Source organism: Pseudopipra pipra, chromosome 6, assembly GCF_036250125.1.
Source record: "Pseudopipra pipra isolate bDixPip1 chromosome 6, bDixPip1.hap1, whole genome shotgun sequence".
Classification (NCBI taxonomy): Eukaryota; Metazoa; Chordata; class Aves; order Passeriformes; family Pipridae; genus Pseudopipra; species Pseudopipra pipra.
Window position 1 is genome coordinate 55679592 of NC_087554.1, and position 22676 is coordinate 55702267.

The 22676-nt window shown below is 47.7% G+C and overlaps 1 protein-coding gene across 5 annotated transcripts in view; it reads left to right on the top strand.

Annotated features, from left to right (window-relative positions):
* Positions 1–3053: 3053 nt before the first annotated feature.
* Positions 3054–22676, top strand: part of KIF26A (kinesin family member 26A) — a 103020-nt gene continuing 83397 nt past the window's right edge. For 2 of the 5 annotated variants that reach the window (XM_064659315.1, XM_064659316.1), the window contains exons 1-3: positions 3055–3146; positions 3423–3584; positions 5908–6147. In XM_064659315.1, the coding sequence (XP_064515385.1) occupies positions 3450–3584; positions 5908–6147 (375 nt within the window). In that variant the 5' untranslated portion in view covers positions 3055–3146; positions 3423–3449. Of the gene's footprint in view, positions 3147–3340; positions 3585–5285; positions 5729–5907; positions 6148–22676 lie in introns of those variants that run through there. The other 3 variants (XM_064659312.1, XM_064659313.1, XM_064659314.1) reach the window with 3 other exon arrangements.

Here is a 22676-nt window from a genome sequence, read left to right on the forward strand (position 1 = left end):
TTTAATTCCTTTCCTCTCTAACCCAATGAAATTATGTGGCACAGTGTAAGATAGGATTAGAAGTATATCATTATAGCAATTAATACTATAATGCCTCCATGATTAGTGTGCTACATTGAATTTCATGGATTTTTGCTCACTGTTGCCTAGATTTCCCTTGGGTCCTCTAGCCCAAACCATTGTATTCTTAGTAAATTAAATGTGAAATCGCAGCAATATACTTAACAAATCCACTATCACCTGTATGGTGCATTAATAAAGGAGTCCAGTGCGACCTGTACAGCATCACCTTGCAGCCTGTGATGCACACATGGGAAAGCCACTTCCCTCGAGGAGATGGTAGCTGCCTGCTGTGTCCCTGATCTCCTGGCCAACTTTCTGCTTGCAGAGTGAGCCCAGGGGAGCAGAACTGTGGAGCCCAGCACTACTCACCCCAAAGCAGGGCACAAGTGGGATGGATTTATACTTGAGGTTTGCAGAGGGAATGCCTTGGTTACTTGTGGACGGGAATGCATTGCAATGCAGTAACCTCATACCTTGCTTAGGGACTTGGATGAAATCCCCCACCCTGAGAGGTTTGAGCCTTCTCCCACCTCCCCTCAGGGAGGAAGGAGGGTGGTCTTTAAAGAGAAGCCTGTTTGAAGTGGCCCTGATGGAAATGGGGTTATTTCAGAGGAACAGTAATGGCTGTCTGGTTATCTGCAGCCAGGGCTCTGTGGCGGGGAGATAAGATATTTATTAAGAGACCTGGTTCTAATGCTTGGGGATCGCTTTCAGAGGGCCCAAGAAAAATGGACTTTATCTAGTCTATTATTATGTACAGTCACCCTGTTGATGTTTTACTTTAGTTTAGACACTGTGAATAAAAGGTAATAACTTTTCCTTCAGCTTGTTTATCAGCAAGACACCTGAGGGCAGTGGGGTGGAGAGATATTTGCTTTAATAGAGGTGATTAAAGGGAGACTCCAGAACTAGGGGTGAGGTTAGGGTTGCACAGGGACCCTCAGTGCCTGACACTCAGTGCTTTAGACCCAGACCTTCCCAAGGTCTTTGCCAAGAGTCAGGGAGGAGGGACAAACTGTGGTGTGGAAGGGAGACCTGGTGGACCAGAAGTGACTAAGGGCAGTGAAGACGTGGGCTCTCCTTGAGGCCAGAACAGAATGGTGTGAGTGCTTAAATTTGGTTGGCCTGAAGATGTGGGGGATGGAGGTAGATGCCTCAGGCAACAAGCCTCCCTGGCCTGGTCGAGTTTGTCTCTACCCTTGGATGTTTCCAAGCCAAGGTGGGAAAGACCACAGTGCATGGGAAGTGACATTTCATGCTTCTGGTTCTGGGTATGGGCACTGTTCTACCTCATGCTGAACACCTGAGCTGGGTGCCTAGGTGGGGACACTTTTTACCTGGATTGTTGTCCATACCACCATTTTGCTTGAATAGCTTTTCCTTCTGCCCTCCCCTTCACTCATTTCTTCACAATGCCTTGATAATGTGACACCTTCCAAGCCCAGGGATGTTCTGGAGCAGGGGAATGTTCCTCTTGTGCAGCAGAGGGTGATGGAAGACTTTGAATGCATAGTGGTGCACAGCAAGACAGGAGGCTGGGACAGGGTTGTTGGGGAGTGAGAGGATGAGCCTGTGCAAGGTGTCACAGGGACTGAGTCCCTGCAGACACCATTCCTGGGTGGGTTCAGGGACCAGGTAACACATTAGCACATCTCTGGTCTGATGTGTACATCAGGAAGGGATGCAATGAGGAGCCAAACAAATCCTTGCACCTTTGCTGTAAGCATCTCACCATTCTCATCCCCCTGTGCTCCCTCCAGCACTGCTTCTGTGCCTGCCAGTGACATCTGTGTACCTCCATCCTACAGAGAAACTCATTAACCCACTTCCTTCATCTAACACAGGATCATCATTAGCTGGAATCCCAGAACAGACAACCCAGTAAATTCAGAGTAAAGATAAGCTACGATGTCCTTTCATGGCCATAGAGGCTTAGGACATCTCTCTTCCCTCTATTCTCTCTTCTTTCTCTCTTCTCTCTTCCTCTACTTACTTTTCCATTGTCCCTCCCTCCCTCTCTTCCCTTCCTCCATTCCTCTTCCCTTTCCTCATCTCTATCCTTCCTTTCCTCTTTCCCTCCCTCCTCCCCGAAGCACCCACCATCTCGCAGTTCACCCCCGGACTTCAGCCCTGCCCAGGACGCAGTTGCGGGTGGGAGGAGCGGGACACCCCCACCCCCGCCCAGCAGCACCCGGTGTCCGGGCGGGGCTGCCCCGCGGAGCCGGGCTAAACAGATTATTCAACTCCCTTTCACTGCAGGCGATATGAAGCTGGATAATGCTTTTGTCAGGGGGGGATTATTTGTCTAGCGGGAAAGAACTCGGGAAGGGATTAGCGCTTTGCTCAGAGCCCCCTCCCCGCTTCTCCGGGGAGCCTCAGTCATCCTGCCCGCCCCGACGGGACGGGCCACGCCTTGACGGAGACCCCAGATCCAAGGGCTCTGCCCCGGCCCCCAGGCTGGGACACGCGGCGGAGGGGGCGGCTGGAGAGGTAGTCTGCAGTGAGGGCTGCCTGCTCCGGGGGCAGCCATCGGGTACCCGTGTCTCGACCCCTCGATGAGGAAGAGCTCGCTCCGTCCTGCCGTCTGCACCCACTACACGTAAAATTAAGCACGGGGGAGAAAAGAGGGGGAAGTTTTTTGGACGAGTGAAAGAGTGAAAGGCCGGATCCCTTCCGGAAAGTGCTTTACCTCTGCTGCTCCCTCAGGCTTTCCTTTTTTTCACCTTCCCCTCTCCTTTTTTTTTTTTTTCCCGTGTCTATCTTCCCTCCTAAACTGACTTCACTGGTAGCTTTTTCCTCCTTGCGCTCACCCCGGAGGAGGAGGAGAAGGAGGAGGGAAAAAACAACCCACCAACCCAGCCACTAAACCCACCCAGCAGTGGATGGGGGGAGGCAGGAGGCTCGCAGTGCGGGTTCCTGGCCAGCGGGCGGTGGGAGCCCCCTCGCTCGGCGAGCTGATGGCCGGCGGCGGGGGATCAGGGCGCTGCCGGCCCCGCGCACCCAGCGCAGCGGCGGCCCCGGCCGCGGCCCCGGCGCCGGTGGGGCGCTGAGGGGTCCGCGCCCGCGCTCGCTCGTCAGGCAAGGTGCGCTGAGGGGGATAAAACGGGAGGGAGAGAGGTGGAGAGCGGCAGAGAGGCTGGTGGGTCTGCCCGGCTGCTGGCTACCTCACCGGGCGGCGCATCCTGGCAGATGACGGAGTAACTCACCCGCGCCTGGCTTTTTTTTCCCTTTTTCCTCCCCCTTCTTTTTTTTTTAAGGGGTGGGAGGTGTTCGTATTTTATCCTTTTTTTTTTTTTCTTTTTTTTTTTTTTCCTCCCTCTGTGTGCTTGTGTGTATACAAATACATCGCCTCCGCTCAGGGAGCCGGATATTTCCAATCCCAAACTATGGCTTTTCAAAAATCGCCCGATGCCTCCAATGCCACGAGGAAAAACCCCAGCCTCTTGGAAATAGGAGCCTTGTGTTTGGATTCGGAGATCATCTTCGGCTTCACCAGCCACCTCCTGCGGAGGAAAGCCAAGGTAAGGGGATCTTGCCGCGGTCCCGGGGAGCTGCGGCCCGGGAGAGGGTCGTGGGGTCGTGCTGCCTGCCCTGCTCTTGACCGGCTCAGGGGAAGGGGGTGGCAAACTTGGCGGTGCGAAGTTGCAGGCGGCGGTGCCGGGCACGTTTCAGCACCACGAACAGTCCTGGCGGCTCCGCGCACCGGCGCGGGGGAACCGCGCTGCCGGCCCGCTCCCGGGGCTCCCCGCGGACACTGCGGCGCCTGATGTGACCCCAGTTTCAGATGGGAAGTGGGGGCGCTGCGTCCCGCTATTTCCAGGAGGGTTTTTTTTTTACTGAAAAAAGGAGGTGGCTCAGCCCCGCAGCGCGGCTCAGCCCAGCGCCGGTCGGGGAGCCCACCCCTTTACCCCCCGCCCCGTCCAACCCGAGACTCGGAGCCGCGGGAGGGTTTTGCAGCCGTTGTTTGGGCACAGGAAATTTCGGAGCAAGTTCCCGTAGACCAGCATTGCTCCGAGCAGGCGGGAGAAGGGAGCCGGGGCGCACTGCCGGGGTGCTTGTGTCTGTGTCAGTCCCGCTTCCCCAAGAGGAGCTCACGGCACCCCCCGGGCAACAGCCCGCGCCCCCGTCTTCTGCTCCCCATCCAAACTTTTTTAGGGAGGTCCGGACGGGCGGGGGGCAGCATCCGTAGTGGATGGGGGACTCTGCTCGCGGTGCCAGGGCACGTACCCTTGGGCATAGCGGGGGGGTGTGTGTGGGGTAAAGCGCTTCACACACGTGCTCTGGAGAGCCAGAAAAGTTTAAGCGGCGGTGAAGGGCGCTTCTTGTGGAGGATTATCCCCCCCTCCCCATATATATATATATGCATGTCCCCACTCTTTGTGCTCGGCGCTGCTCACTCTGCCGCAGACCCTACCCCGCGGTTCAGTGCCAGCAGCGGCCACTCACGAGTGGGGAAAGGGCCGAGGAGCTGCGTTGGCATCGCCAGGGGAAGCCGCCGCCGTCACCCGGCGCGGCCCCGCGGGGCTCCATCTCCGTGTCCATCTCCGTTCTTGTCCCGGGCGGGACCGGAGGCTCCGCTGTGCGGCCGCGCGGTGCCAGCAGGTGGCACTCTGGTCACAGGGACGGCGCTGAGCCCCGCGGGTCCGGGCACGTCCCGGCCCGGCCACCGGGACCGGCACTGGGGGGGTGTCGTGACAGACAGCGGCGAGTATTCCTCTCTCGGGGAAAAAAAAATGCTAAAAAAGGAGAAAAGTGCTAAATATATGAGCCGGAGCGGCAGCCAAGTAGACAACTACCTGCGGGAACGTTAATTTCTCCATCTGTCAGGTCAATTTTCGCGTGTAGGAGCATCCCGTCGCGCCCGCCGAGCGGCTGGGGAGCCGGCTCCGCGGGGGCTGTGCCCCGCGGCACTGCGCATCTGCCCGCAGAGGGGGGGGGTACCGCACCCCAACCCGTGCAGGAGAGCAGCAGCCGCGGGGCGGAGCGGGAGAAATGCTCCCCGGCCGGACTCTCGGCCCCCACTGGCAGCTGGTCCGCACCCACAGCACCGCTTTCGTGTCCCCGCGCTCCGCAGCGGGACCCGCACCCCCTGCCCGGCCCTTTTTTGCGCACTCTTGAGGAACTTGGGTGTTGGAGTGTGAAGAGGGCAACGACTTATGTCACACCGGTTTTGGGACTACCTCGTAGGGTCACTACGAAATGGTATCTTTTTCTCCCCGCCGCTATCCCAAACCTAAACCCAAATCCCAGCCCGCCCCTCTTACCCCACCCCACCCGCCCCCGCCCAGCCCAGCCCAGCCCCTCCTCCCTTGCCCTCCGAGCACTTTTCCAGCTTTTTTGCCGACGTGCTCCCGTGCTCTGGGTCCTTCCCCGTGCTGCCGTGGGGAGTTCACTCCGCCTCCCTCTCCCATCCCAAACTTCACTCCCGTCTCAACATGGGAGGCAACATCACCTAGAGCGACCGAGCGGGCGGCGGGGAACCGGCGCGATCACTGTTGGCACCCCCGACCCCCGCCCGGCCATGGGCGCCCCGGGCCGGCCGCGCCGCCGGGCACCGCGCCGCCCGCATTAGCGCAGCGGGGCGCGGGGCAGGGGAGCATCCCCCGCTACCATGATCGCGGTCGCCGGCAGGAAGGGTCTGGGACCTGAGCCCCGGGCGCCGGGGGTAAGTTGTGACAACACTGCTCCCCGCAGCTGACCTTTTTTTTTTTTTTTTTAATTTATTTTTCCTTGTTTTTCCTTCACCCCCTTTTTCCTTTTTTTTTTTTTTTTCCCCCGCGAGGTGGGTGAGGGGAGCCGCGTTGCCTCCGCGTCCCGCGTTGCTGAGCTGTGCTGTCTCCGCAGGTGGCGGAGGGGAGCGCGGCGCGGGAGCTCTCCCCGAGGAAGAGGCCGGGGGCCGAGGAGGAGCGCTGCGCCAGCCGCCCGCCGCCCGAGGGCGCGGGGGCCGCCGCGGGGGCCGAGCAGCGGCCGCTGGAGCGGGCGGCGGCCGGGGGCTGGTGCCGGAGCTGCCAGGCGCAGCTGGCCGAGCTGAGGAGACAGGCGGCCCGGCTCGCCGCCGGCGGCTGCCCGCCCAACGCCCCGCCGGTAAGTCCGCCGGGGGTCGCGGATGGTGCGGGACCCGCGGGAGCCTGGCCCTGGCCCGGCCCGGGGTCAGAGGTACGTCCCTATGGATTTGGGAGGGGAGCGCGACGGTAAAGCGGGTGATTTCCAACCCAGGACGGTTCTTCAGAAGTTCAAGGATTTCCCGTCCCGGACTTTGTCAAAAAGCGAAACTGTGCGGCTGGGCTCTCGCTGACTGCCAGAAACAGTTAAAAATAAAATAGGGAGTTTGGGAAGCGGAAGGAGAGAGCCGAGGAGCGGCTGTGCGAGAGCCGTTCGGGACGCGCCCTCGGAGCCGCCTCGGAGCCCGGGGGAGCTCCTCGTACCGCTCCGCAGGACCCTGTGCCGCCCAGCCCTACTGACACCGCCCCGGGGATGCCGGCTCGGTGCTGCGACTGGGCTTTGCCTTCATCCTTCCTAAGAGGAGCTGCCGATGGCAGCGGTTCAGCTCCTCCTTCCGAGGAGCCCATAAAGTGCAGCTGAGAATCACGCACTCGTGGTTGTGGCTCTGGAGGAAACTTTGAGTGGGATGATTTTGCTGTGCTTTCACCCTCTGAGTGCTTGAATGTGCCTGCCTGGCTGATGGGCTCACTCCTGTCCTTAATGTCCCTCGCGCAAGCACTGACTGTGTCATTTCCCTTCAGTTTGTGCTCCACGATGGTATTTCATATCTGGTAGGGAATGGAGAAAGTGCACGAGGGTGCCAGAGATTTCTTCTAACACAGGTGCAGCTTCATTTGTATGTATTGTAACTGTCTGCACAGTTTTTCCTTTCCAAGTTTGTTTTCTGTATATCAAAGGCCTTTATTATCCTTGTCCCTTTTCCTTTAGTCAGAACAGGTGAAGCAAAGCTTCTGAAAGGTGGTACAGGTGAAAACATACTGAGTCTTGTCTAGACATCTGAAGAGATCATGTGGACCAGCTGATGGGGCAAAATGCAACAGAAGACCCTGAGATTCTGTTTCAGGACACACAAAACGTGTGTTGGGGTTTTGATAACATTTGGAAGTAATGTATTGTTTTCTAAACAATGCTTATCTGGATGTTTGCAAGAATGGGGGGGAGGGTCTGAAGAGGAAGCCAAACCCTACTGACCTTCGTTTTCATTCAAAGAGTTCCTGTATGATCTACAGAATTCCCATTGAATCTAAATATAGTTTTGTTTGGAAGTGCATTGTGGAGCAGTGTCCGAATGCATGGTGAGGTTTGCATTTTCAGGCAGGATCCAAAACCCTTTGAAATCAACAGGAGTCTCCCTATTGACTTGCTGGGTTTGGAGTGGGCTCTTATTTCTGTGGTGTAAAAGGTCATGTATCTTATATCATTGGATTCAGGACTACTGGACCTTTTGTTTTCTGGATTGCTGCAAGTGGTGGAAAGAAGTTTAATTTCCCTTGTGAAGTGCCTGCAATAGGCTGCTTCAGTGGGGAGCACAGAAAAAGCCCTGTTCCCATTGCTGGGGTGGGACTGCCATAAAGAATTGTGTCCTATCTGGGAGTCGATCTCTGCCATGGGAAAAAAAAGTTGCCAGTGCGGGAGAGTCTGGGGCCCTCGGCCAGGTGTTCAGATGAGGAGACCTGTGAGCAAAGGCCTGTTTGTGTGGTCTCCTTCCTGCAAGTCTCAGGGGACTTCGCTGATAAGCACTTGATGATGGGTAAATTGATCCCCTTTTTCTGCAGGGTTTCAAAGCATGCCTAGGAACGTAATAAAATAGTAGTCATCACAGTGTCAGAACCTCGACAGACCTGAGCACAAAGTAACAGATACCTGGAGTTTACTCATTGTGTAGCATACAGTAGTGTTTGATGTTTGAAATTTTTTAAAAGCTACGTTCTCTGACGCTTGTGTGACCTGCAGCCTAATTGCAAGCTCAGACCCCCCCTAACCCTGGTGTAGTGAGCAGCTCCTCAGGAAGGAAGATGCAATAAACAGTCGTACTTACTGCCTTCTGAGCGTGAAGTAGGTTAGCAGGAGATAACAGTCAGGGGTTTGGCTACTCAGCTGCTGTGAATTGGCCTTGCAGTGGGAATCTGATGCAATATGCTGGCAGGGTAAGCACTGTGTAATGTTTGTGCCAGAAAGGCAGCTTGCTCGATTTCCACCCCCCTCCCTTTCTTGTTTAATTATATAACAAGACATCTGAAAAAGCAGCTTCTCTTTTACAGAGTTTCATGCCCATACAATGCAAGTCCAAAGTTTCTTGTAAGCTCTTCTGATGCACTGTCAAACTAAGCAACTACTGGATGAGTAAACACCAGAAGGCTACTGCTTGGAGCATGCTGCTCTCAAAGGATTTACCTCCTTTGCCATAATAATTAAGAGATCTTTCAGCACAGATTCAGAAAGATTTCCACACCTGGTTGAAAACCCTTTGGAAAGGTGGGTGGGTGCCTCAGAGATGAAAGAAGGGCTAGTTTCCTGCTGTTGATATCTTTCCTGATGAAAGAGAGGAGGTGTATTCTCATGCGTGGGGCAGCTGACAAGGGATTGAATTCACATTAGAATAAAAAGCCAACATACTGTTTGCAGTCTGCAGGGATAACAAATCTAATTGCTTGAGAGGGCTATGATTCATACAGTTTATGTGTTGCTGTCCTTTCAATTAGACGTATTTAAAGTATATAAATAATTTAAAGTTTCGGTGCTCAGATGATGTGCATTGATTACAGAATACTGTCAGTTGTTTGTGTCTCTTCAAAGTCCTCCAAATCTCTGTGGACAGCTGATAAAAAGATACACCTCTTTGCTTATGTTAAAATTCTTTTAACAGTCTCCCAAGTACAAGATTTATTGCACCCTACACTCTGAAATTCCCTTCATTTTACTGCTGCTGCCTTTACAGTTTGCCACCACAGTGAGGCCTGTATGTGAATCAAAACGTGATTTTCATCAAGCGTGAATGGAAATGAGCAAAGTTTAATTTGAAATTATTCCAGATTAGCATTTTGGTATTGCAGTATCAGCATCAGTTGTCAGATCATGTACTGAACTAATGGAGGGAAAAACAAGGTGCCTTGGTTTATCCCTAATTAAAAGTTTTGCAGGCTGTGTCCCTGGGGAGTTGGTAATGGGATACAGGATCTCCTACTGCCAGAGTTCTGGCTGGAGTGGAGAGCAGGTTGCTGTGCCTGGAAGTTGTTGCTGTTGGCAGCTGTGGGACAATCCACGGGAAATGAGTTGGTGGTCTGTGTCTCACTCCCAGTTGGCAAATAGCCTTGTCACAAAACCACCACAACAATTACCGCTAATTGGCATCACTGTTGGCAGTTTCACAGGAGAGGCTAAGGATTGAATGGGATGTAGATTAAATTAGTAATAATAATACTTAGCACCTAAAATCTTCACAGTGCTTCACAAATGCTAATTAGTCAATTTGTGTGATGCCCCTGTTAGGTAAAACCCAAACATGCTGTTTCAAAAGACGTGTATGTCAGAGCAAGGTGTGTGTCTCCAAAAGGAAGGGGACAGGCAGGGACTGTTCAACATGAGGGATGTACTCCTGTAGCTGCACTGCTGGAAGTGAACTCTGTGCTGCCTCTGGTGAAGGCAATAGCCTTAAGGATATACAGCTACTGTAAAATGATTTTATCTAATCCCTTTTGAGCAGAGGAAGAAAGCTCTCATGGTGTGAAGAATGCACACATGCATGCAACTACATCCACAGAAGGGTTTCATCCTGGTGTAAATATTTTGGTTATAGAAAAGTAATAATTGTACCAGCTACACTGGAATAAAAGAATTTTTTTATCAGTACTGAAAGGAAGCCAAGACCAGTGGAAATTTGGAAGTGATTAGCTTCGTTCTCAAAGCCTAGCCATGATGAGGATGATTAGCTTTGATGGTTGTGTTTCTCCGAACCCAGGGATTCAGACACCCTTGTCCCCATCCACCCTCATTCCCAACTCTGCCAATCTGAGAAGTTTATATTGTACCTAATGCCAGTGCAGGTGGGTGTCAGAGGCAACATTAAGTGGGGCCAGAAACATTCGTATTGTATTGTAGCTTAAGTTCAGGAAGTTCTTGTTGTCTTAGTTTTTAAGAGCTTCTCTTCCCAATTTTGTTGTTTTGTTTTTTCTTTTTGCCCCCATTACATTCTCTGCAATGCAAGTTACATGAGATACAACCACTGGATGGATTCCAAGCACCTGAAGGACAAAGAAGCGAGTGTGGCTCTTTGCTGCTGATGGGGTTTGCAATGTTTCTTCTCCGATAGCTGAAAACCCCTGTATTCCCAGTTGCCCAGGTAAACTGTGGCTGGATACAAAGGAGCATGCTGCCAGCCCTGGTCTGCAGGGAGTCTCAGTGACCAGGACAGGTCATGCCTTGGTTGCTAACGAACCATGAATCATTTGAGAGAGCTAAGCAAGTCTTAGCCTGCTGTATCCTAGTCAAGGCTCAGTGTTACACCAGCCAGAGTTTGAGGAAACCCAGCTTCTCCAGGAAAACAAAAGGAAGGACAGCAGCAGCTTTAGACATGCTATTTATATGGATGTGTCTTACTGTGCAAATGCTGGATGGAACTCCCATCACTCCTAATCAAAGTGATGGTTTCTTGGTGGCACACCTGTATGCGCTGCTGATTGCATCACCCGAAGGGGAGATCAAGAACAAAGTTTTGGGAGGGGCATGCTCTTTTCTGTGGGTTTCTCCTGTGTGCTAAATAACCCCCACCTTTCCATGAGCAGCTGAAAGAGGGTTGGTAGGATGAATGTTCACTGCATTTGTTTTCCCCATCCTTCTGCATTAATCCCAGCTGTGCCCTCCTTGTCCCAGAAGACTCCATCTTCTCTGCAGCTGCACAGCCACAGTCTGATTGACAGTAAGATAGTACTTTGACATCTGTCTTCTGCCAAACAACTAACAACATGTGGGTCCTGCCCAGTTTCTCTCAATGCCAGTTTGTGGAAGTTGTAGGAACTTGCTCTGAGCCTTCTACCTCAATTTCAGGTCATTTGACAGGTCCAAAAGCTCTTAAGAAGGGCTGGCAGCAAGGAAGATGGAAAGGAGGGCAATGAATCTGTTCTTATTGCTTTGGAAAACCAGGCCAAGGGGACAGGCATTGAATTGAAGACTGTGGTCTTAATGTGTGAGAGTCAGGTATGCTTTGTTATACCCACTGTGGCCACTCTGATGGCATGGTATGAGCAGGAGTAGTGCCAAGGAGAGCTTGTGTGATCCCTGGCTGCCAGTACCTGTCTCCTCACTGTGGTGTGCACTGTTGGATGCTCCAGAAACCTGTGCTGCATGTGGGCCTGGGAGAGAGCTCTATGTCCTCACTGTTTGTCTGCAGGCTCATGCTACCCTAAAAGAGAAAGGATTCAGAGCATATGGGGACTTCTTGCAGCATTTGATGTGCATGGGAACTAGGTCTAAGCTTTTGGAAGCAAACTCTTCCTTCACTGAGTTTTCCTTCCTGTGCACATTATTTTCTGTTAATGTATCAGTCCTTACTATTGGGTGGCATGGTCACCTGGAATTTTGAAGCCATGATGGAGAGACTGCTGGGTCTTGGATAAGTTTGGGGTCCTTTTACTTAGGGGCTCCTTTTATTTTCATGGGGTATCTTTCTGCAACTGGGTTGATACAGATAAGGGGAATTGAGTGAGAGAACTATCTTTTACAGTTTGCTCTCTAGAGGAATCCAATTTTCACAGCTCTTTACAAGCACTAAATGCACCTCAAAATGTTCTACATTTAACATTTCAAAAATGTGTAAGTGGAAAAGTAATGTCTTAGTTAATAAATATGAAACTACGGGGCATTTTTTTTAAGATGCACACTTAATATTTAATTTTGTGAGAGAGACTCTTGCAGAGACTTGGCTTCAGGAGTGGAGTGCTTCAGGCAATGATCTCAGATGTGGATTTCAGGTACGTGTGCAGTCTAATAACAGGGTTAGTGACAGCACAGTGTGAAATGTGTTGACACGAACAGTTCCCTTGTTTCAGTCAGTGCAGTAGTCCCCGTGTGATATGATAGGCTGTGGAAACTAATTGTAATGAGTTTGTTTTAGACATTTAGGATTTTCAAGCATGCCCTTTTAAAATACAGGTGAGTGGGATTATCCTGCAGTTCAGAAGCTGGAGGCAAGAGACCTTCTCACTAGGGGAATATGGGATTGGACAATTAGCTGAAGGTTCTGTGGTCTCCTGGGTAGCTGAGGGTAATTAGTATTGCTCTGGCTCTTTCTCTGGCTAATTCCTTCAGCACCTTGCCCTATTAGGAAAAAGGGAGGAAACACATATACCATTTCAAAATCCCAGGGGGTGGAAAAGAGCATCTGCTCCTAACATCTGAGGTTACTTTGAACCTGTTGAAATATGTAGTAGCTGCTTTATTGTTTTTGCCAAGGGTTTCCACCTACAGTGATTCCAACCTCTGACTTGTTAACAGTGAGGTTGTTGGAGGCAGTAGTCATCCTGCTCTTCCCTGGCTCACAGCACCTGATAGTGGCTGCTGCTCTGGACCTGGCACTGTAGGGTATAAGAGTGGGAATGACTGAAATCAGTTTTTTTTTTTTTCCCAAGACCAGGATCACCTGCCATATTCACAGTTGCTGTGCCTCCTGCTGCTCAGGTACCCCACTATGGCTGCCCTCTGTGGGCCTGATTTGTACTTCTCACAGTGACAATGCTGATGTAGAGAAAAGCTAATTAGTCCCTGGGTTTTCAGCTGGCAGATGAACATTTTTTTTTTTTTTTTTGTGAAAAGTGAGCAGAGATTTTGCTTCACCCTGGTTAGATGAGGAGAATCTATCTGGAAGCATGTTCATGACTTATGGAAGATTTTTCCATGCCAGTGCTGTTGCCTTTCTCAAGATTGGATTACTTTCAGGAACTACATCTATTTGGATATTGCTCATATTGTGTATAGCCAGGCAGCTGTGCAGTTGGGAATATTGTATCTGCTTTTTATTATTTACTGGAAATCAATGGAATTTAATTTATCTGGATTTGTCTCCTTGTCCTCTGACTTCAGACCTGCAGCACTGGAATAACTGTTTTGTATTTACGTGTCCAATATATCCCCAAATGGAAGACACCATCAGGAAGATGGGAGTCTTGTCTGTTGCTGGCTGTGCTTGTGATCAGGAGCTGTCTGACTTCTCAAATGAGTGTCTACTACTTTTGTACCGATGAGTGGTTTATGGGAGAAAGCTTGCACCTTATTTCCAGAAAAATCATGCTTCCTGCTCCCTCTATTAACTGGAGGAATTGTGTCCCATTGCAGGGATGCAAGACCTGAGTTAACCCCTAGATCTGTCACTGACTTTGTGAATTTGGGCAAGCTGCTTAATAATCTTGTGCTTATTTTCTCCTTTGCTCAGCAAAGAGAAAATGCTTCCATCTTTTGTCCATTTCCAGTAAAAACATTTTTTTTTATGGTGGAGACTCTCTTCCTTGTATAGGATTGAGCCCCATCAACTGCTGTTCTTAGTAGAGCTGACTGCTCCTATAATATGTATAATAAGGAAGAATATATAACACAGGGACACAGAAAACAGGAGGCTCTGTGACTGGCAAATGAATTTTAAGGCTGGGTGTAGGGGAGGGGGTTCTGGGACTGCAGTCACTGCAACAGCAGAAACAGCAAACAAAGCCAGGGACTTCAGATAAACCATGAAGACAGTAACAGGTAGTCCTGAAAATCCACCACTTCACCAGGAGGGGAGTGGTGAGGCTGTGGGAGGGGTCTGAAGATGCTGTGGTGTGTCCAGTTGGAGCTTTATTAAGTAGAAGGTATCAGATCAGCTCAGGTAGCAAGGATTAGAACTGTGCTGATGGTATCTAAAAAGGGTGTATCTGTGTACTGTGCTGTGCCTCCCTGTGATGAAACTGGAAAGCTGCCTTGTGGAAATATGGTGTGGCCTTGTAAACTGAAAACTCTTCAGTGGCTTCAGTCCCTAATATTGCTGTTGAACTTTATGCCAAAGTGTATTACTTACTAGTTTTTAATTAAAAACTTTTTATTTTTAAGTGGAAAGAAAGGTAAATTTTATAGGGGAACCTAAGAACAAAGCTTCAAATTGTTATTTCAATCATTTAGAATATGGTGGGAATATGTCACTTTGCAGGAGTAATGTATTCTTCTCTAGGATAAATTGAAGTGAATGTAAACCTTTGGTGTATAGTTCTTTGGACTGAATTCTTTGCTTTGAAGTTGTGTGAACTTTTAAGATGTAGCTGGCAGATGTTCATTTTCGTGCTGGAGAAAGAATGTTTAGTGTAAATATATCCACCTATTTTAGGCAGCATAATGCCATTGTTGCGTGTTTGTTTTATCTCTAAGAATCTGACTGCTCTATACATCACTCTAAAGCGCAGTGAATCAGTGAAATCTCAGCACTTGCTCACAAAAAGAGGCTTAGGTGAGTACAACTATCCTTCTTTGAGTCAAGTCTTAAAATTCTTCTTTGATCAGCGTTCCTGGAGTTTGGCAAGCCGCTCCAAGTTTTGACTGGGGCTGGGCTGGTGTTACCATGTGTCAATACCTGTGCAGGATTGGTTGGAACACTGGACAGCTGTGGGGAAATGATCAGTTTTCGTTTAGCTCTTATCAGATCTTCCCTGGATGTTGCTGAGGGATTTTACGCTGCTGGTTGAACAGAATGGGAAGCTCTCTCTACAAAACTGAAATGTGATACTTCTGGCTAGGTTGGGCATTGACTGGCTTTCAGTATGAATGGTGAAAGCGAGGCATTAGTCCTAGTTCTCACAGCATTCAAAAGGTTATGTTTAAATGTGTTTCCTGTTTTACTGCAATTTGCCATTTGTTACAATGTGGTTTGTGTCGCTGTCTGTGTGTATATATCGATCAGTGCTGATTATACTATAAATGGGCAGCATTTGACTTTGTGGTTTAAGTCATTTGGGAAGTCAGATGTACTCAGTTTGTATTGTACTCTCTTTTTTGTGTGTGTTGTTCTCACTGTATTGTATGTTGTATCATGCATTTACTCCTTTAGGCATTGCTGCTTTTCTCCTGGATCTGAGTACAGCAGTTTCCTACAGTTTGCATGTAGCTTTATCAAGTAAAAATTTGTTTTCAGTGGTTTCCTGCTGCATTTGCATCTTATGTGGCTCCTGAGTAGTTCAGGGGTGGTAGCTATGCCCAGGTTACATCATGGGGCCCTCAGCAGAGCGATACTTTTGAGTGTGTTGGAGGAGATGAGACTGATGAAGTGATTGAGATCAATTGCACTATGCTGGATTGGTGGCACATGTCCAGTTCCCACCCCAAAATAGGGCAGCAGTTGCCATCCCCAGACCATGAGCTGTCTCCAGGGACTCTGTGGAATGTGACAGTCTTTACAACTGTTAGAAACTCAAAGACAAACAAGTGCCTTACACGATCAGGAAATCTGGCCATCCTTCTTTCAATTGCTTTACTACTTTTGAGTCATCTGTTGATGGTTTCTCTAGTGCTTGTTGTGGAATGGTGAAAGCACTCTGCTTTTTTTCTTGGTAGCTGTTGGGTCCTCTTTGAGGACCTCTTTTTGTCCCTGGACAAAACATGCTGGTGTTGCCACAACCCCCCTCTTTAACACCAAATTGGCTAGTGTGGAGTGTAAAAGCAACTGCTTGTACGTACTTCCCAACTGCAGCCAGTCTATATGACTAATGGCACAGTTCCTAGGGGGGTTTAGTGGCCAAGAGGAAAACCCTATCAATGTACTCTGTCATTTGTGGAGTGCTTGGTAGACATTGGTGTGGAAGTGGCTCCAGGTGCCAAGGTGACTGCCAGGCCTGGGTGACCAGTCACCAGCCCAGACTAGGAACATCCCACATGGCCTGTTTTCATACAAATAAATGATTTTCCACTGCAAATAGGAAAAGTTGGACAGATCTGGTTTCTGTTCAGCAGGGGAAGCTTGACTAATGATGCCAGAGCACCTGACATCCAAGTGATTGAAGGAAGGATGGGGAGGTAGTTGAGTGAGCTGATCCATGACATCCAGGACAAGGAGGGTTTTGCTTCCCATGTGGTGAGTGTGCTTAGGACAGTTTTAAAGAGTATGCCATTGTCTGCCAGTGTTGGATTGTGTGTTGTATTGGCAGAGCAGCAGAGTTGTGCTAGAGTTTTGGCCTGGATTTAGTAAAAGTGATCACTGAGCATTAGGAAAAGAGATATTTTGCTGAGGTGGGTATTATTTGAGAAGCGTTAGCCATGTTGTAATAATGAATCACTTTTGTGCTGAACACATGTACACATGGTCGTATAGAGACTGGTTACCTCACTGTGAGAACAAGTGCCCCAGCAACAGTGAGGAAACTGAGCTGAACCTCTGATGTGAGCATCACATAATCCCCACACATGTGCCATAACACTGTCTGTGTCATCAGGAAGAGTGGTGTTCCCACACTGCTGCCTGGTCCTGGGCCATCTGGTCCCGAGGAAGCACTCGTTAATCGTGAGAAACAAATTTGCTCTACAAAATTTGGCCTTTGTAGGATGGAGGTGAACGTCTTTGCCTCTGTCATTTCTGGGTGATGCTGGTGCTACTTTTCCAGTTAGTGAGTAGAAGGTGGAAGGGCTGGTTTGTCCCAAATACCCTTCTTAGAAGAGGTGCCTTAACCGTAATATGACCTACAGGTGCTGCAGAACTTTTGTAAGCTATCTTGAAAACTATTCTCTGGGTGAAACACAGGCCTGTATCTATTTTGCCTGTAGCTTGAAATACAAAGTTTAAACCCAGAATCTGCAGTTAAAATGTTCAGGTGTTAGTGTGACTTGTGTAACTGTAAACTGTGAACTATTTTTCTGTCTTTCTCTGAAGATTTTGTTGCAAAGACAGGGAAATACATTTGACATTCTTCCAACAAGCTCTCACATGGGTAATTTTGTGTGGATGATTGAGTGGCATGGAAACATTGTAAGATATTGTCCTTTTGTGGGTTTTATAAAGAGGAGATACAGTTGAAGTAATTTATAATATGCACAGAATCTCAGCAGTCTGCTGAGATAGCTTCTTTCAGCAATTACCTGTAAGAATAAAGTAAAAAGCATTTATTATTGATATTCACATTCCACATACAAAGAAATATTTCTTCTGATATTGTTAGTTTTTTATTTGTAGGCTCCAAAGGAGTATAGAGTAAGACAAATGTGTTCAAGGAAGAAAAATATATGAGTTAATATATTAAGTCTACATATTTTTCGTTTGATGGATATATGGTTTTTAATTACACCTTCATGTCTTGCATTGGGATCCCTGGGGGCCCTTTCTGAATTTCATACTTGTACTCTTATACACAAGAGATGCTTTAACCTGCCACCTCGTGCAGTCTTACTGCTGCTTGACTGACCTCTGGTGAAGTTACTTGTTATTCAAGTTTAAAATCCAAGACTTCCACAAAGAACCAAATTATTAGAAAAATATTTGTGTGATTGAGAGAGTTTCTCATCCTGACATGTTGTGAAACACAGGCTGTGAATGGATTTCTCTGATTTTCGTGTGGAAGGGTGGACTTTGTGCTCAGTGTTTGCTCAGTTGATCATCAGTAGCAACACCCTGGCCTCAGCCTTACTGGCTCCCTGAGGGCAGTTTGGCAGTGGAAAGTAGTCATGTCTTTGGTAACAACCCTTTGGGGAGCAATGACTGGGTTCAGGGAAGAGTATTTTCAGCAATATTTCATCCTGAATCTGGCTGTTCATCTCTCTGCTTCTGTCTTCAGTTACATATGATGCTGGATTTTCATTTCAGAGCAGTTTGCATCGCGGTTCTTTTATTGACAGTGGAATCAAAAATGTGTTAACAGGTGGAAAATGAAGCCTGTTGGCTCTTGTAGTTTCAGTTGATTTACAAGGGTGAAATGAAGAGGAAGCCAGACTGTAGAACCGGGTCAATGTCTGTATTCCAAATCCATCTCTCTGCGTAGGTATCATTACCTCCGTCTGCTTTTTTTCCAGCACATCCTCTTCATTTTTCTGTTCAGTGAGAACATAATTACCCGTTTATGTGTATGTGTGTGGAAATAGTGCCAGGATCTGTTTGTTATAACTAAGACATAGCTTATTGAAGAGGCAGACAACCCAAGCTGGTAATATTCAGGCTGTTCAAAAGAAACTTGCTTTGCGACTGAGTAAGTGTGAACATTGAGGCACAACTTGAGCCCCCTTTCTCAGATTTGTGCTGTGTGTCCTTTTATTATTCTGGTCACGGCTACTCATAAGCACACACAGCTCAGGAGCAAAATAGCTCTGATATGTGCTGTAAGAATTTAGTTGGGTTTCAGCTTCTTATTGACAAGACTTTTGATGACATGAAAGTTGTTTTATACACAGGGCTGGCTTTTCTGACTCACCCTGAGTTTTTCACTGAGCGTTTTATTCCTGTGAGAGGGCTTGACTCTTGTAGGATTGGGTGCCATCAGAAGTGTGGAGTAGATAGTTAAAGAACTGCAATGCAGAAAAAAGACTTGACCCTGGAAAGTGAACACAAATGAGAACACAAAGGCATTGTCCTCTGAGGTGGTACATTGGAAGATCATCACTTTTCTGTTTTCTTTTTGTAGTTTCTATTTTAATTTCTCTCAATAGAATCATAGAACATTCTGAATTGGAAGGGACCCACAAGGATCGTCAAAGTCCAACTCCTGGCCCTGCACAGGACCACATCAAGAATCACACCACACTAGTCCAGGCTCAATCTGATTTTTTCTTTCATCTTGCCACTGGAAGAACAGTCCTGTTTGCTAATATTGGAAAATAGTCCATGGCATTCCCTACTTTCTAGAGGCTGTGCTTGTACTTTCTTTGAGAAACCTTCACTAAATATAATGGAATAGAAATGGTTCACTTGCTGCTAAAGGAGGGAGGTGAAAAATGTCTATGATGGTTCAATTAGAAAAAATGTAAATCCACTGTGTGAAAAATCTACTTCTTTCTGTACCTGAACAGGATTCCTGAAGTCTGTGCTGGATTAAAGAGTTTAAGTAATCTTGATTTTACAGAGGAGTTAGTTAATCCAGGAGTTCTGTAGCTCAGCTGAGTACAATACAGGAGTGACATCAGTGAGAGATTAGAATAAGCTTTGTTATCTTCAAAGGCTGTTTACTTAATGGTTGGAGAATCACTGTGTTTGTAGGTAGAGGTAGGAAATGTCCTGGGGCAGGTAGGATCTGATAACATTACACAGAGCAGTAGTGTTTCTCCTCAAGCATCCCTATATTGCTCTGTGCTTCTCCCAACCTGCTGGCTGCTACTGCTTTTGTGTACACCATCCCCACTGAGGTCTTTAAGAGACTGCCAAGGTAATTTTGGATACTAACCACTGAACCCAAGCTGTATCCTTAGCTTTTGGGTTATTTTTCCTGTGTCCTACTGACTTTGGCCCTATGTGGGGTAATTATATGGACAGCTTCTGTCTTGTTTTTTCATTGTTTGCCTATAATTTTTTCCAAATAATTTTCAGGGGAGATGTGCTTAGAGGTTGGCTTCTGGAGGCCTACCCTGAGTTTTATGTCTGTCTGTGGGACAGTGGGGAGGGAAGGGAGAAGGGAATGGAACAGTGTGTGCTGTGTCTCAGTGCTGGGCTATCAGCAGCCTGTCCTGCTGCATGATGTGATGGGTACAGGGCCCATGTCATCCTGCAGGCTCTGCTGGGAAACACACCCTGTCAGGGGAGTGAGTCCGTCTGATAAATATTCCCACCTGACACTCAAATAGTGTAACAACCTGATGAATCAGCTTCTACCAATCCTGGAACAATATCACTTGTATTTTTCTTACATATATACATCTATAAGTTTTCCTTAAAACATTGGTTAGAGGTATTTTAACAATCTCGGAGTTAAGTTCTGAGGATAGTTACCTATCCTGGGGTATTTCAGCTATTGCTCATTATCACACGGAAGACAATTTGGGTTTAGGTTTTCGGAGGATTCCTGTGCAGCTCTTGGGTATTTTCTGCAGAGTTACTTTTGACAGCAGTGAAGGTACTTCTATCTCCAGTAAAAGGACAACTTGATTTGCAGATTTATATATAAAAGCTGCTATAAACTTAATTTAGAGACCACTGAGATACATGTCCCATATGCAAATATTTAGCCATTTTTATTTTTTCTCATGAAAACATTCCTGTAAAAGTGGTCTTGAAAGCAAACTTTTGCCTCATTGGCATTTTTTTAAAAGACAAAACACAGATGCAGTGTTCCAGGCAGATATATTTTTGTTCCCAGCTGTTTTGAATGCTCATTTGATCCTAAGTCTTTGTTCAATCCAGTTCTATGTCATTAATGACTCTGGGGTAAGTAGGTATGCAGAGCTGGAGGAAATCCTGTTTTATATGCTCCTATTCTAGGAGAGCCTCAGAAAGACTAACAATAATGCTTCTTGGTGAGGTAATGGGTAAACATAGTAAGAAATAAAACGTGCTTATTCCTTACTGAAGCAGAAAAATAGCTTATGAAGCATAATGTTGTCTTTGATAAGTGTAGATAATCTGACCTGCTTCAGTCTGTGGATTAAGACATTAACTGGGGAAGGTGAAACAGCTTCTTGTAAAGAACCAGTCCCTCTGGTTGTAAGAGAGGTGTCAGCAAATGTTAAGGAGAATTAAAAAGAAGCAGGAGACCAGTCATAACCCAGCAGAGTCACTTGAAAGGCTTGCCGTGCCTTCAGCGGTCAGTTAATTCCCACCTGAGCTGGAGGGTTGCGTTGCTCAGTTCAGTGTTACGTGACTCCCAGTGGGCCCTGCTTCCAGTCAAGGGGGTGGGTGGTGCACAGCAAAGCTCTAGTGGAGCCTTGGATTTGTATGTGCCCTCTTCACGGTCCTTCCAAGATGCTGTGGGAAAAGAAAATAGGAGCGTCCACCAGCTTTTCCTTCCATCTGCTGAATGAGTGAAGTTTAGTAGAAGTATTTGTTTTCAAGAGGAACCAGATTTCTTGCAGGAATTTCTTCATCAGATTCTTGAGGAAGTTAAGGCTGGATTTAAAGCTTTTGATCTCGGTCAGTAGATGGATAGCAGACAGAAAAACAGGATGGAATTTTGTTGACTTTTTTGAGAAGAAAATATGAAATGGTGTAGTTTTCTGTCAGCCAGCTTCCATAGCAGCATGTGTGAATACAGTGAAACATCTGAAGTCCAGCCCACTCACACTGTCTGTGCTGCAGGCTTCCCTTGGGACCCAGGGCAATTTAGCTAGCATTACATTTTTAGATAAGCTTACCCCATTTAGCATATGCATTTTGATCAGCATGTGATTACAGACTAGTGAGTTGCACACATATACACCAGAGCCCTCCTGTTGGTGTTCCTTATATTTGCACTGGTTTTATGTACGTGTTTACTTCAACCATATTTCTAATCCCTCTCTACCTTCATCTTTTTGACTGTGAAACAGCGGTGATCCTTTTTCTTTGAGTGAGTAGGCAGAATCATACTTGCGACATACTTTAAGATCACTTAGAAAATATAAACTTATTTAAGTGCCAGTGATTTATCTTGTTTTGTTTTATTTGATTTCTTAAATGTCAGCCACTCTGAACAGTTCCAGGATTTTCCTCCTTTATTTGGGAAGTGTCAGTTGATGAGAAGGCAGCTGGTGTGCTGAAAGCATCATTCCCTTAAGAATTTAGTATGTGTTTAGCTGGGAAAAAAAGCCCTGTGACAGTTACCCTTTTGATTTTGTTTTCTTTTCCCCTGAAAAGTTGCCGCCTCGCCTTGCTGGTTTAATGGTGAAAGAATGCTGCAGTGTTGTTTAGCTGTGCAATGCCTTTCAGGTAGTGAGAGGTATCTGAGGAATGAGAGATCCCGTGGGAATAACTGGCTGGCACTTGGTTGACCTAAGCTGGCGGGTCTATACATAGCCCTGATTCCTGCCTGCCAGAAGAGCATCTGATGCAGACAAGCTGCTGGGTGTGTGACCCCTTTCGGTACGTGGGGCGTGCGTGGGCATGTGCCTTACTACCCATTCGGTGGGTGCGGCTGCTTCTAATGCTTCCTGGTCTGCCGTGCTCTTGGAGAAGACTTTTGACTTCAGGAAACCTTGTCCTAGGTGGAGGGAGCTGTTGGACCCCTGATGGCAGGAAGGAACTGGGATACCTGTGCTTATCTTCTGTAGAGGAGCCGCTGATCATGGCTCCCTTATGCAAAGAGTGCTTCTTGGTGGAGTATTTAGGGGGAGTGAAGGGGTGAATACACATTTGGCATCACAAGCTTATAAATGCGTTGTGGAAAGTGCAAAGGGGAGGTTGCTTGAAGCATCTCCCTCTCCTAGATCCCAGTAACTGTATTACTGGCTCCAAGAGGGGCCAGTAGGAGGGATAGAAACCATCCATTAACCACTGCTTTCCAGAAACACTTGAGATCAGAGTCTTCTTAGTATGTATCACCTCCTGTGTATCTTGCTTGTTTCAGGTTATGTTGTGATGGCAGTCCTGATCATTATCTTATATTAATTTTCTAGAGTATGATGTATGTGGATACACCTACTGCGCTCAGAGATTTCACTGCAAGATTAGAGACATGTTTAGGAAATTAGTAATGAGAGAAAAACATGTAATTAAAAAT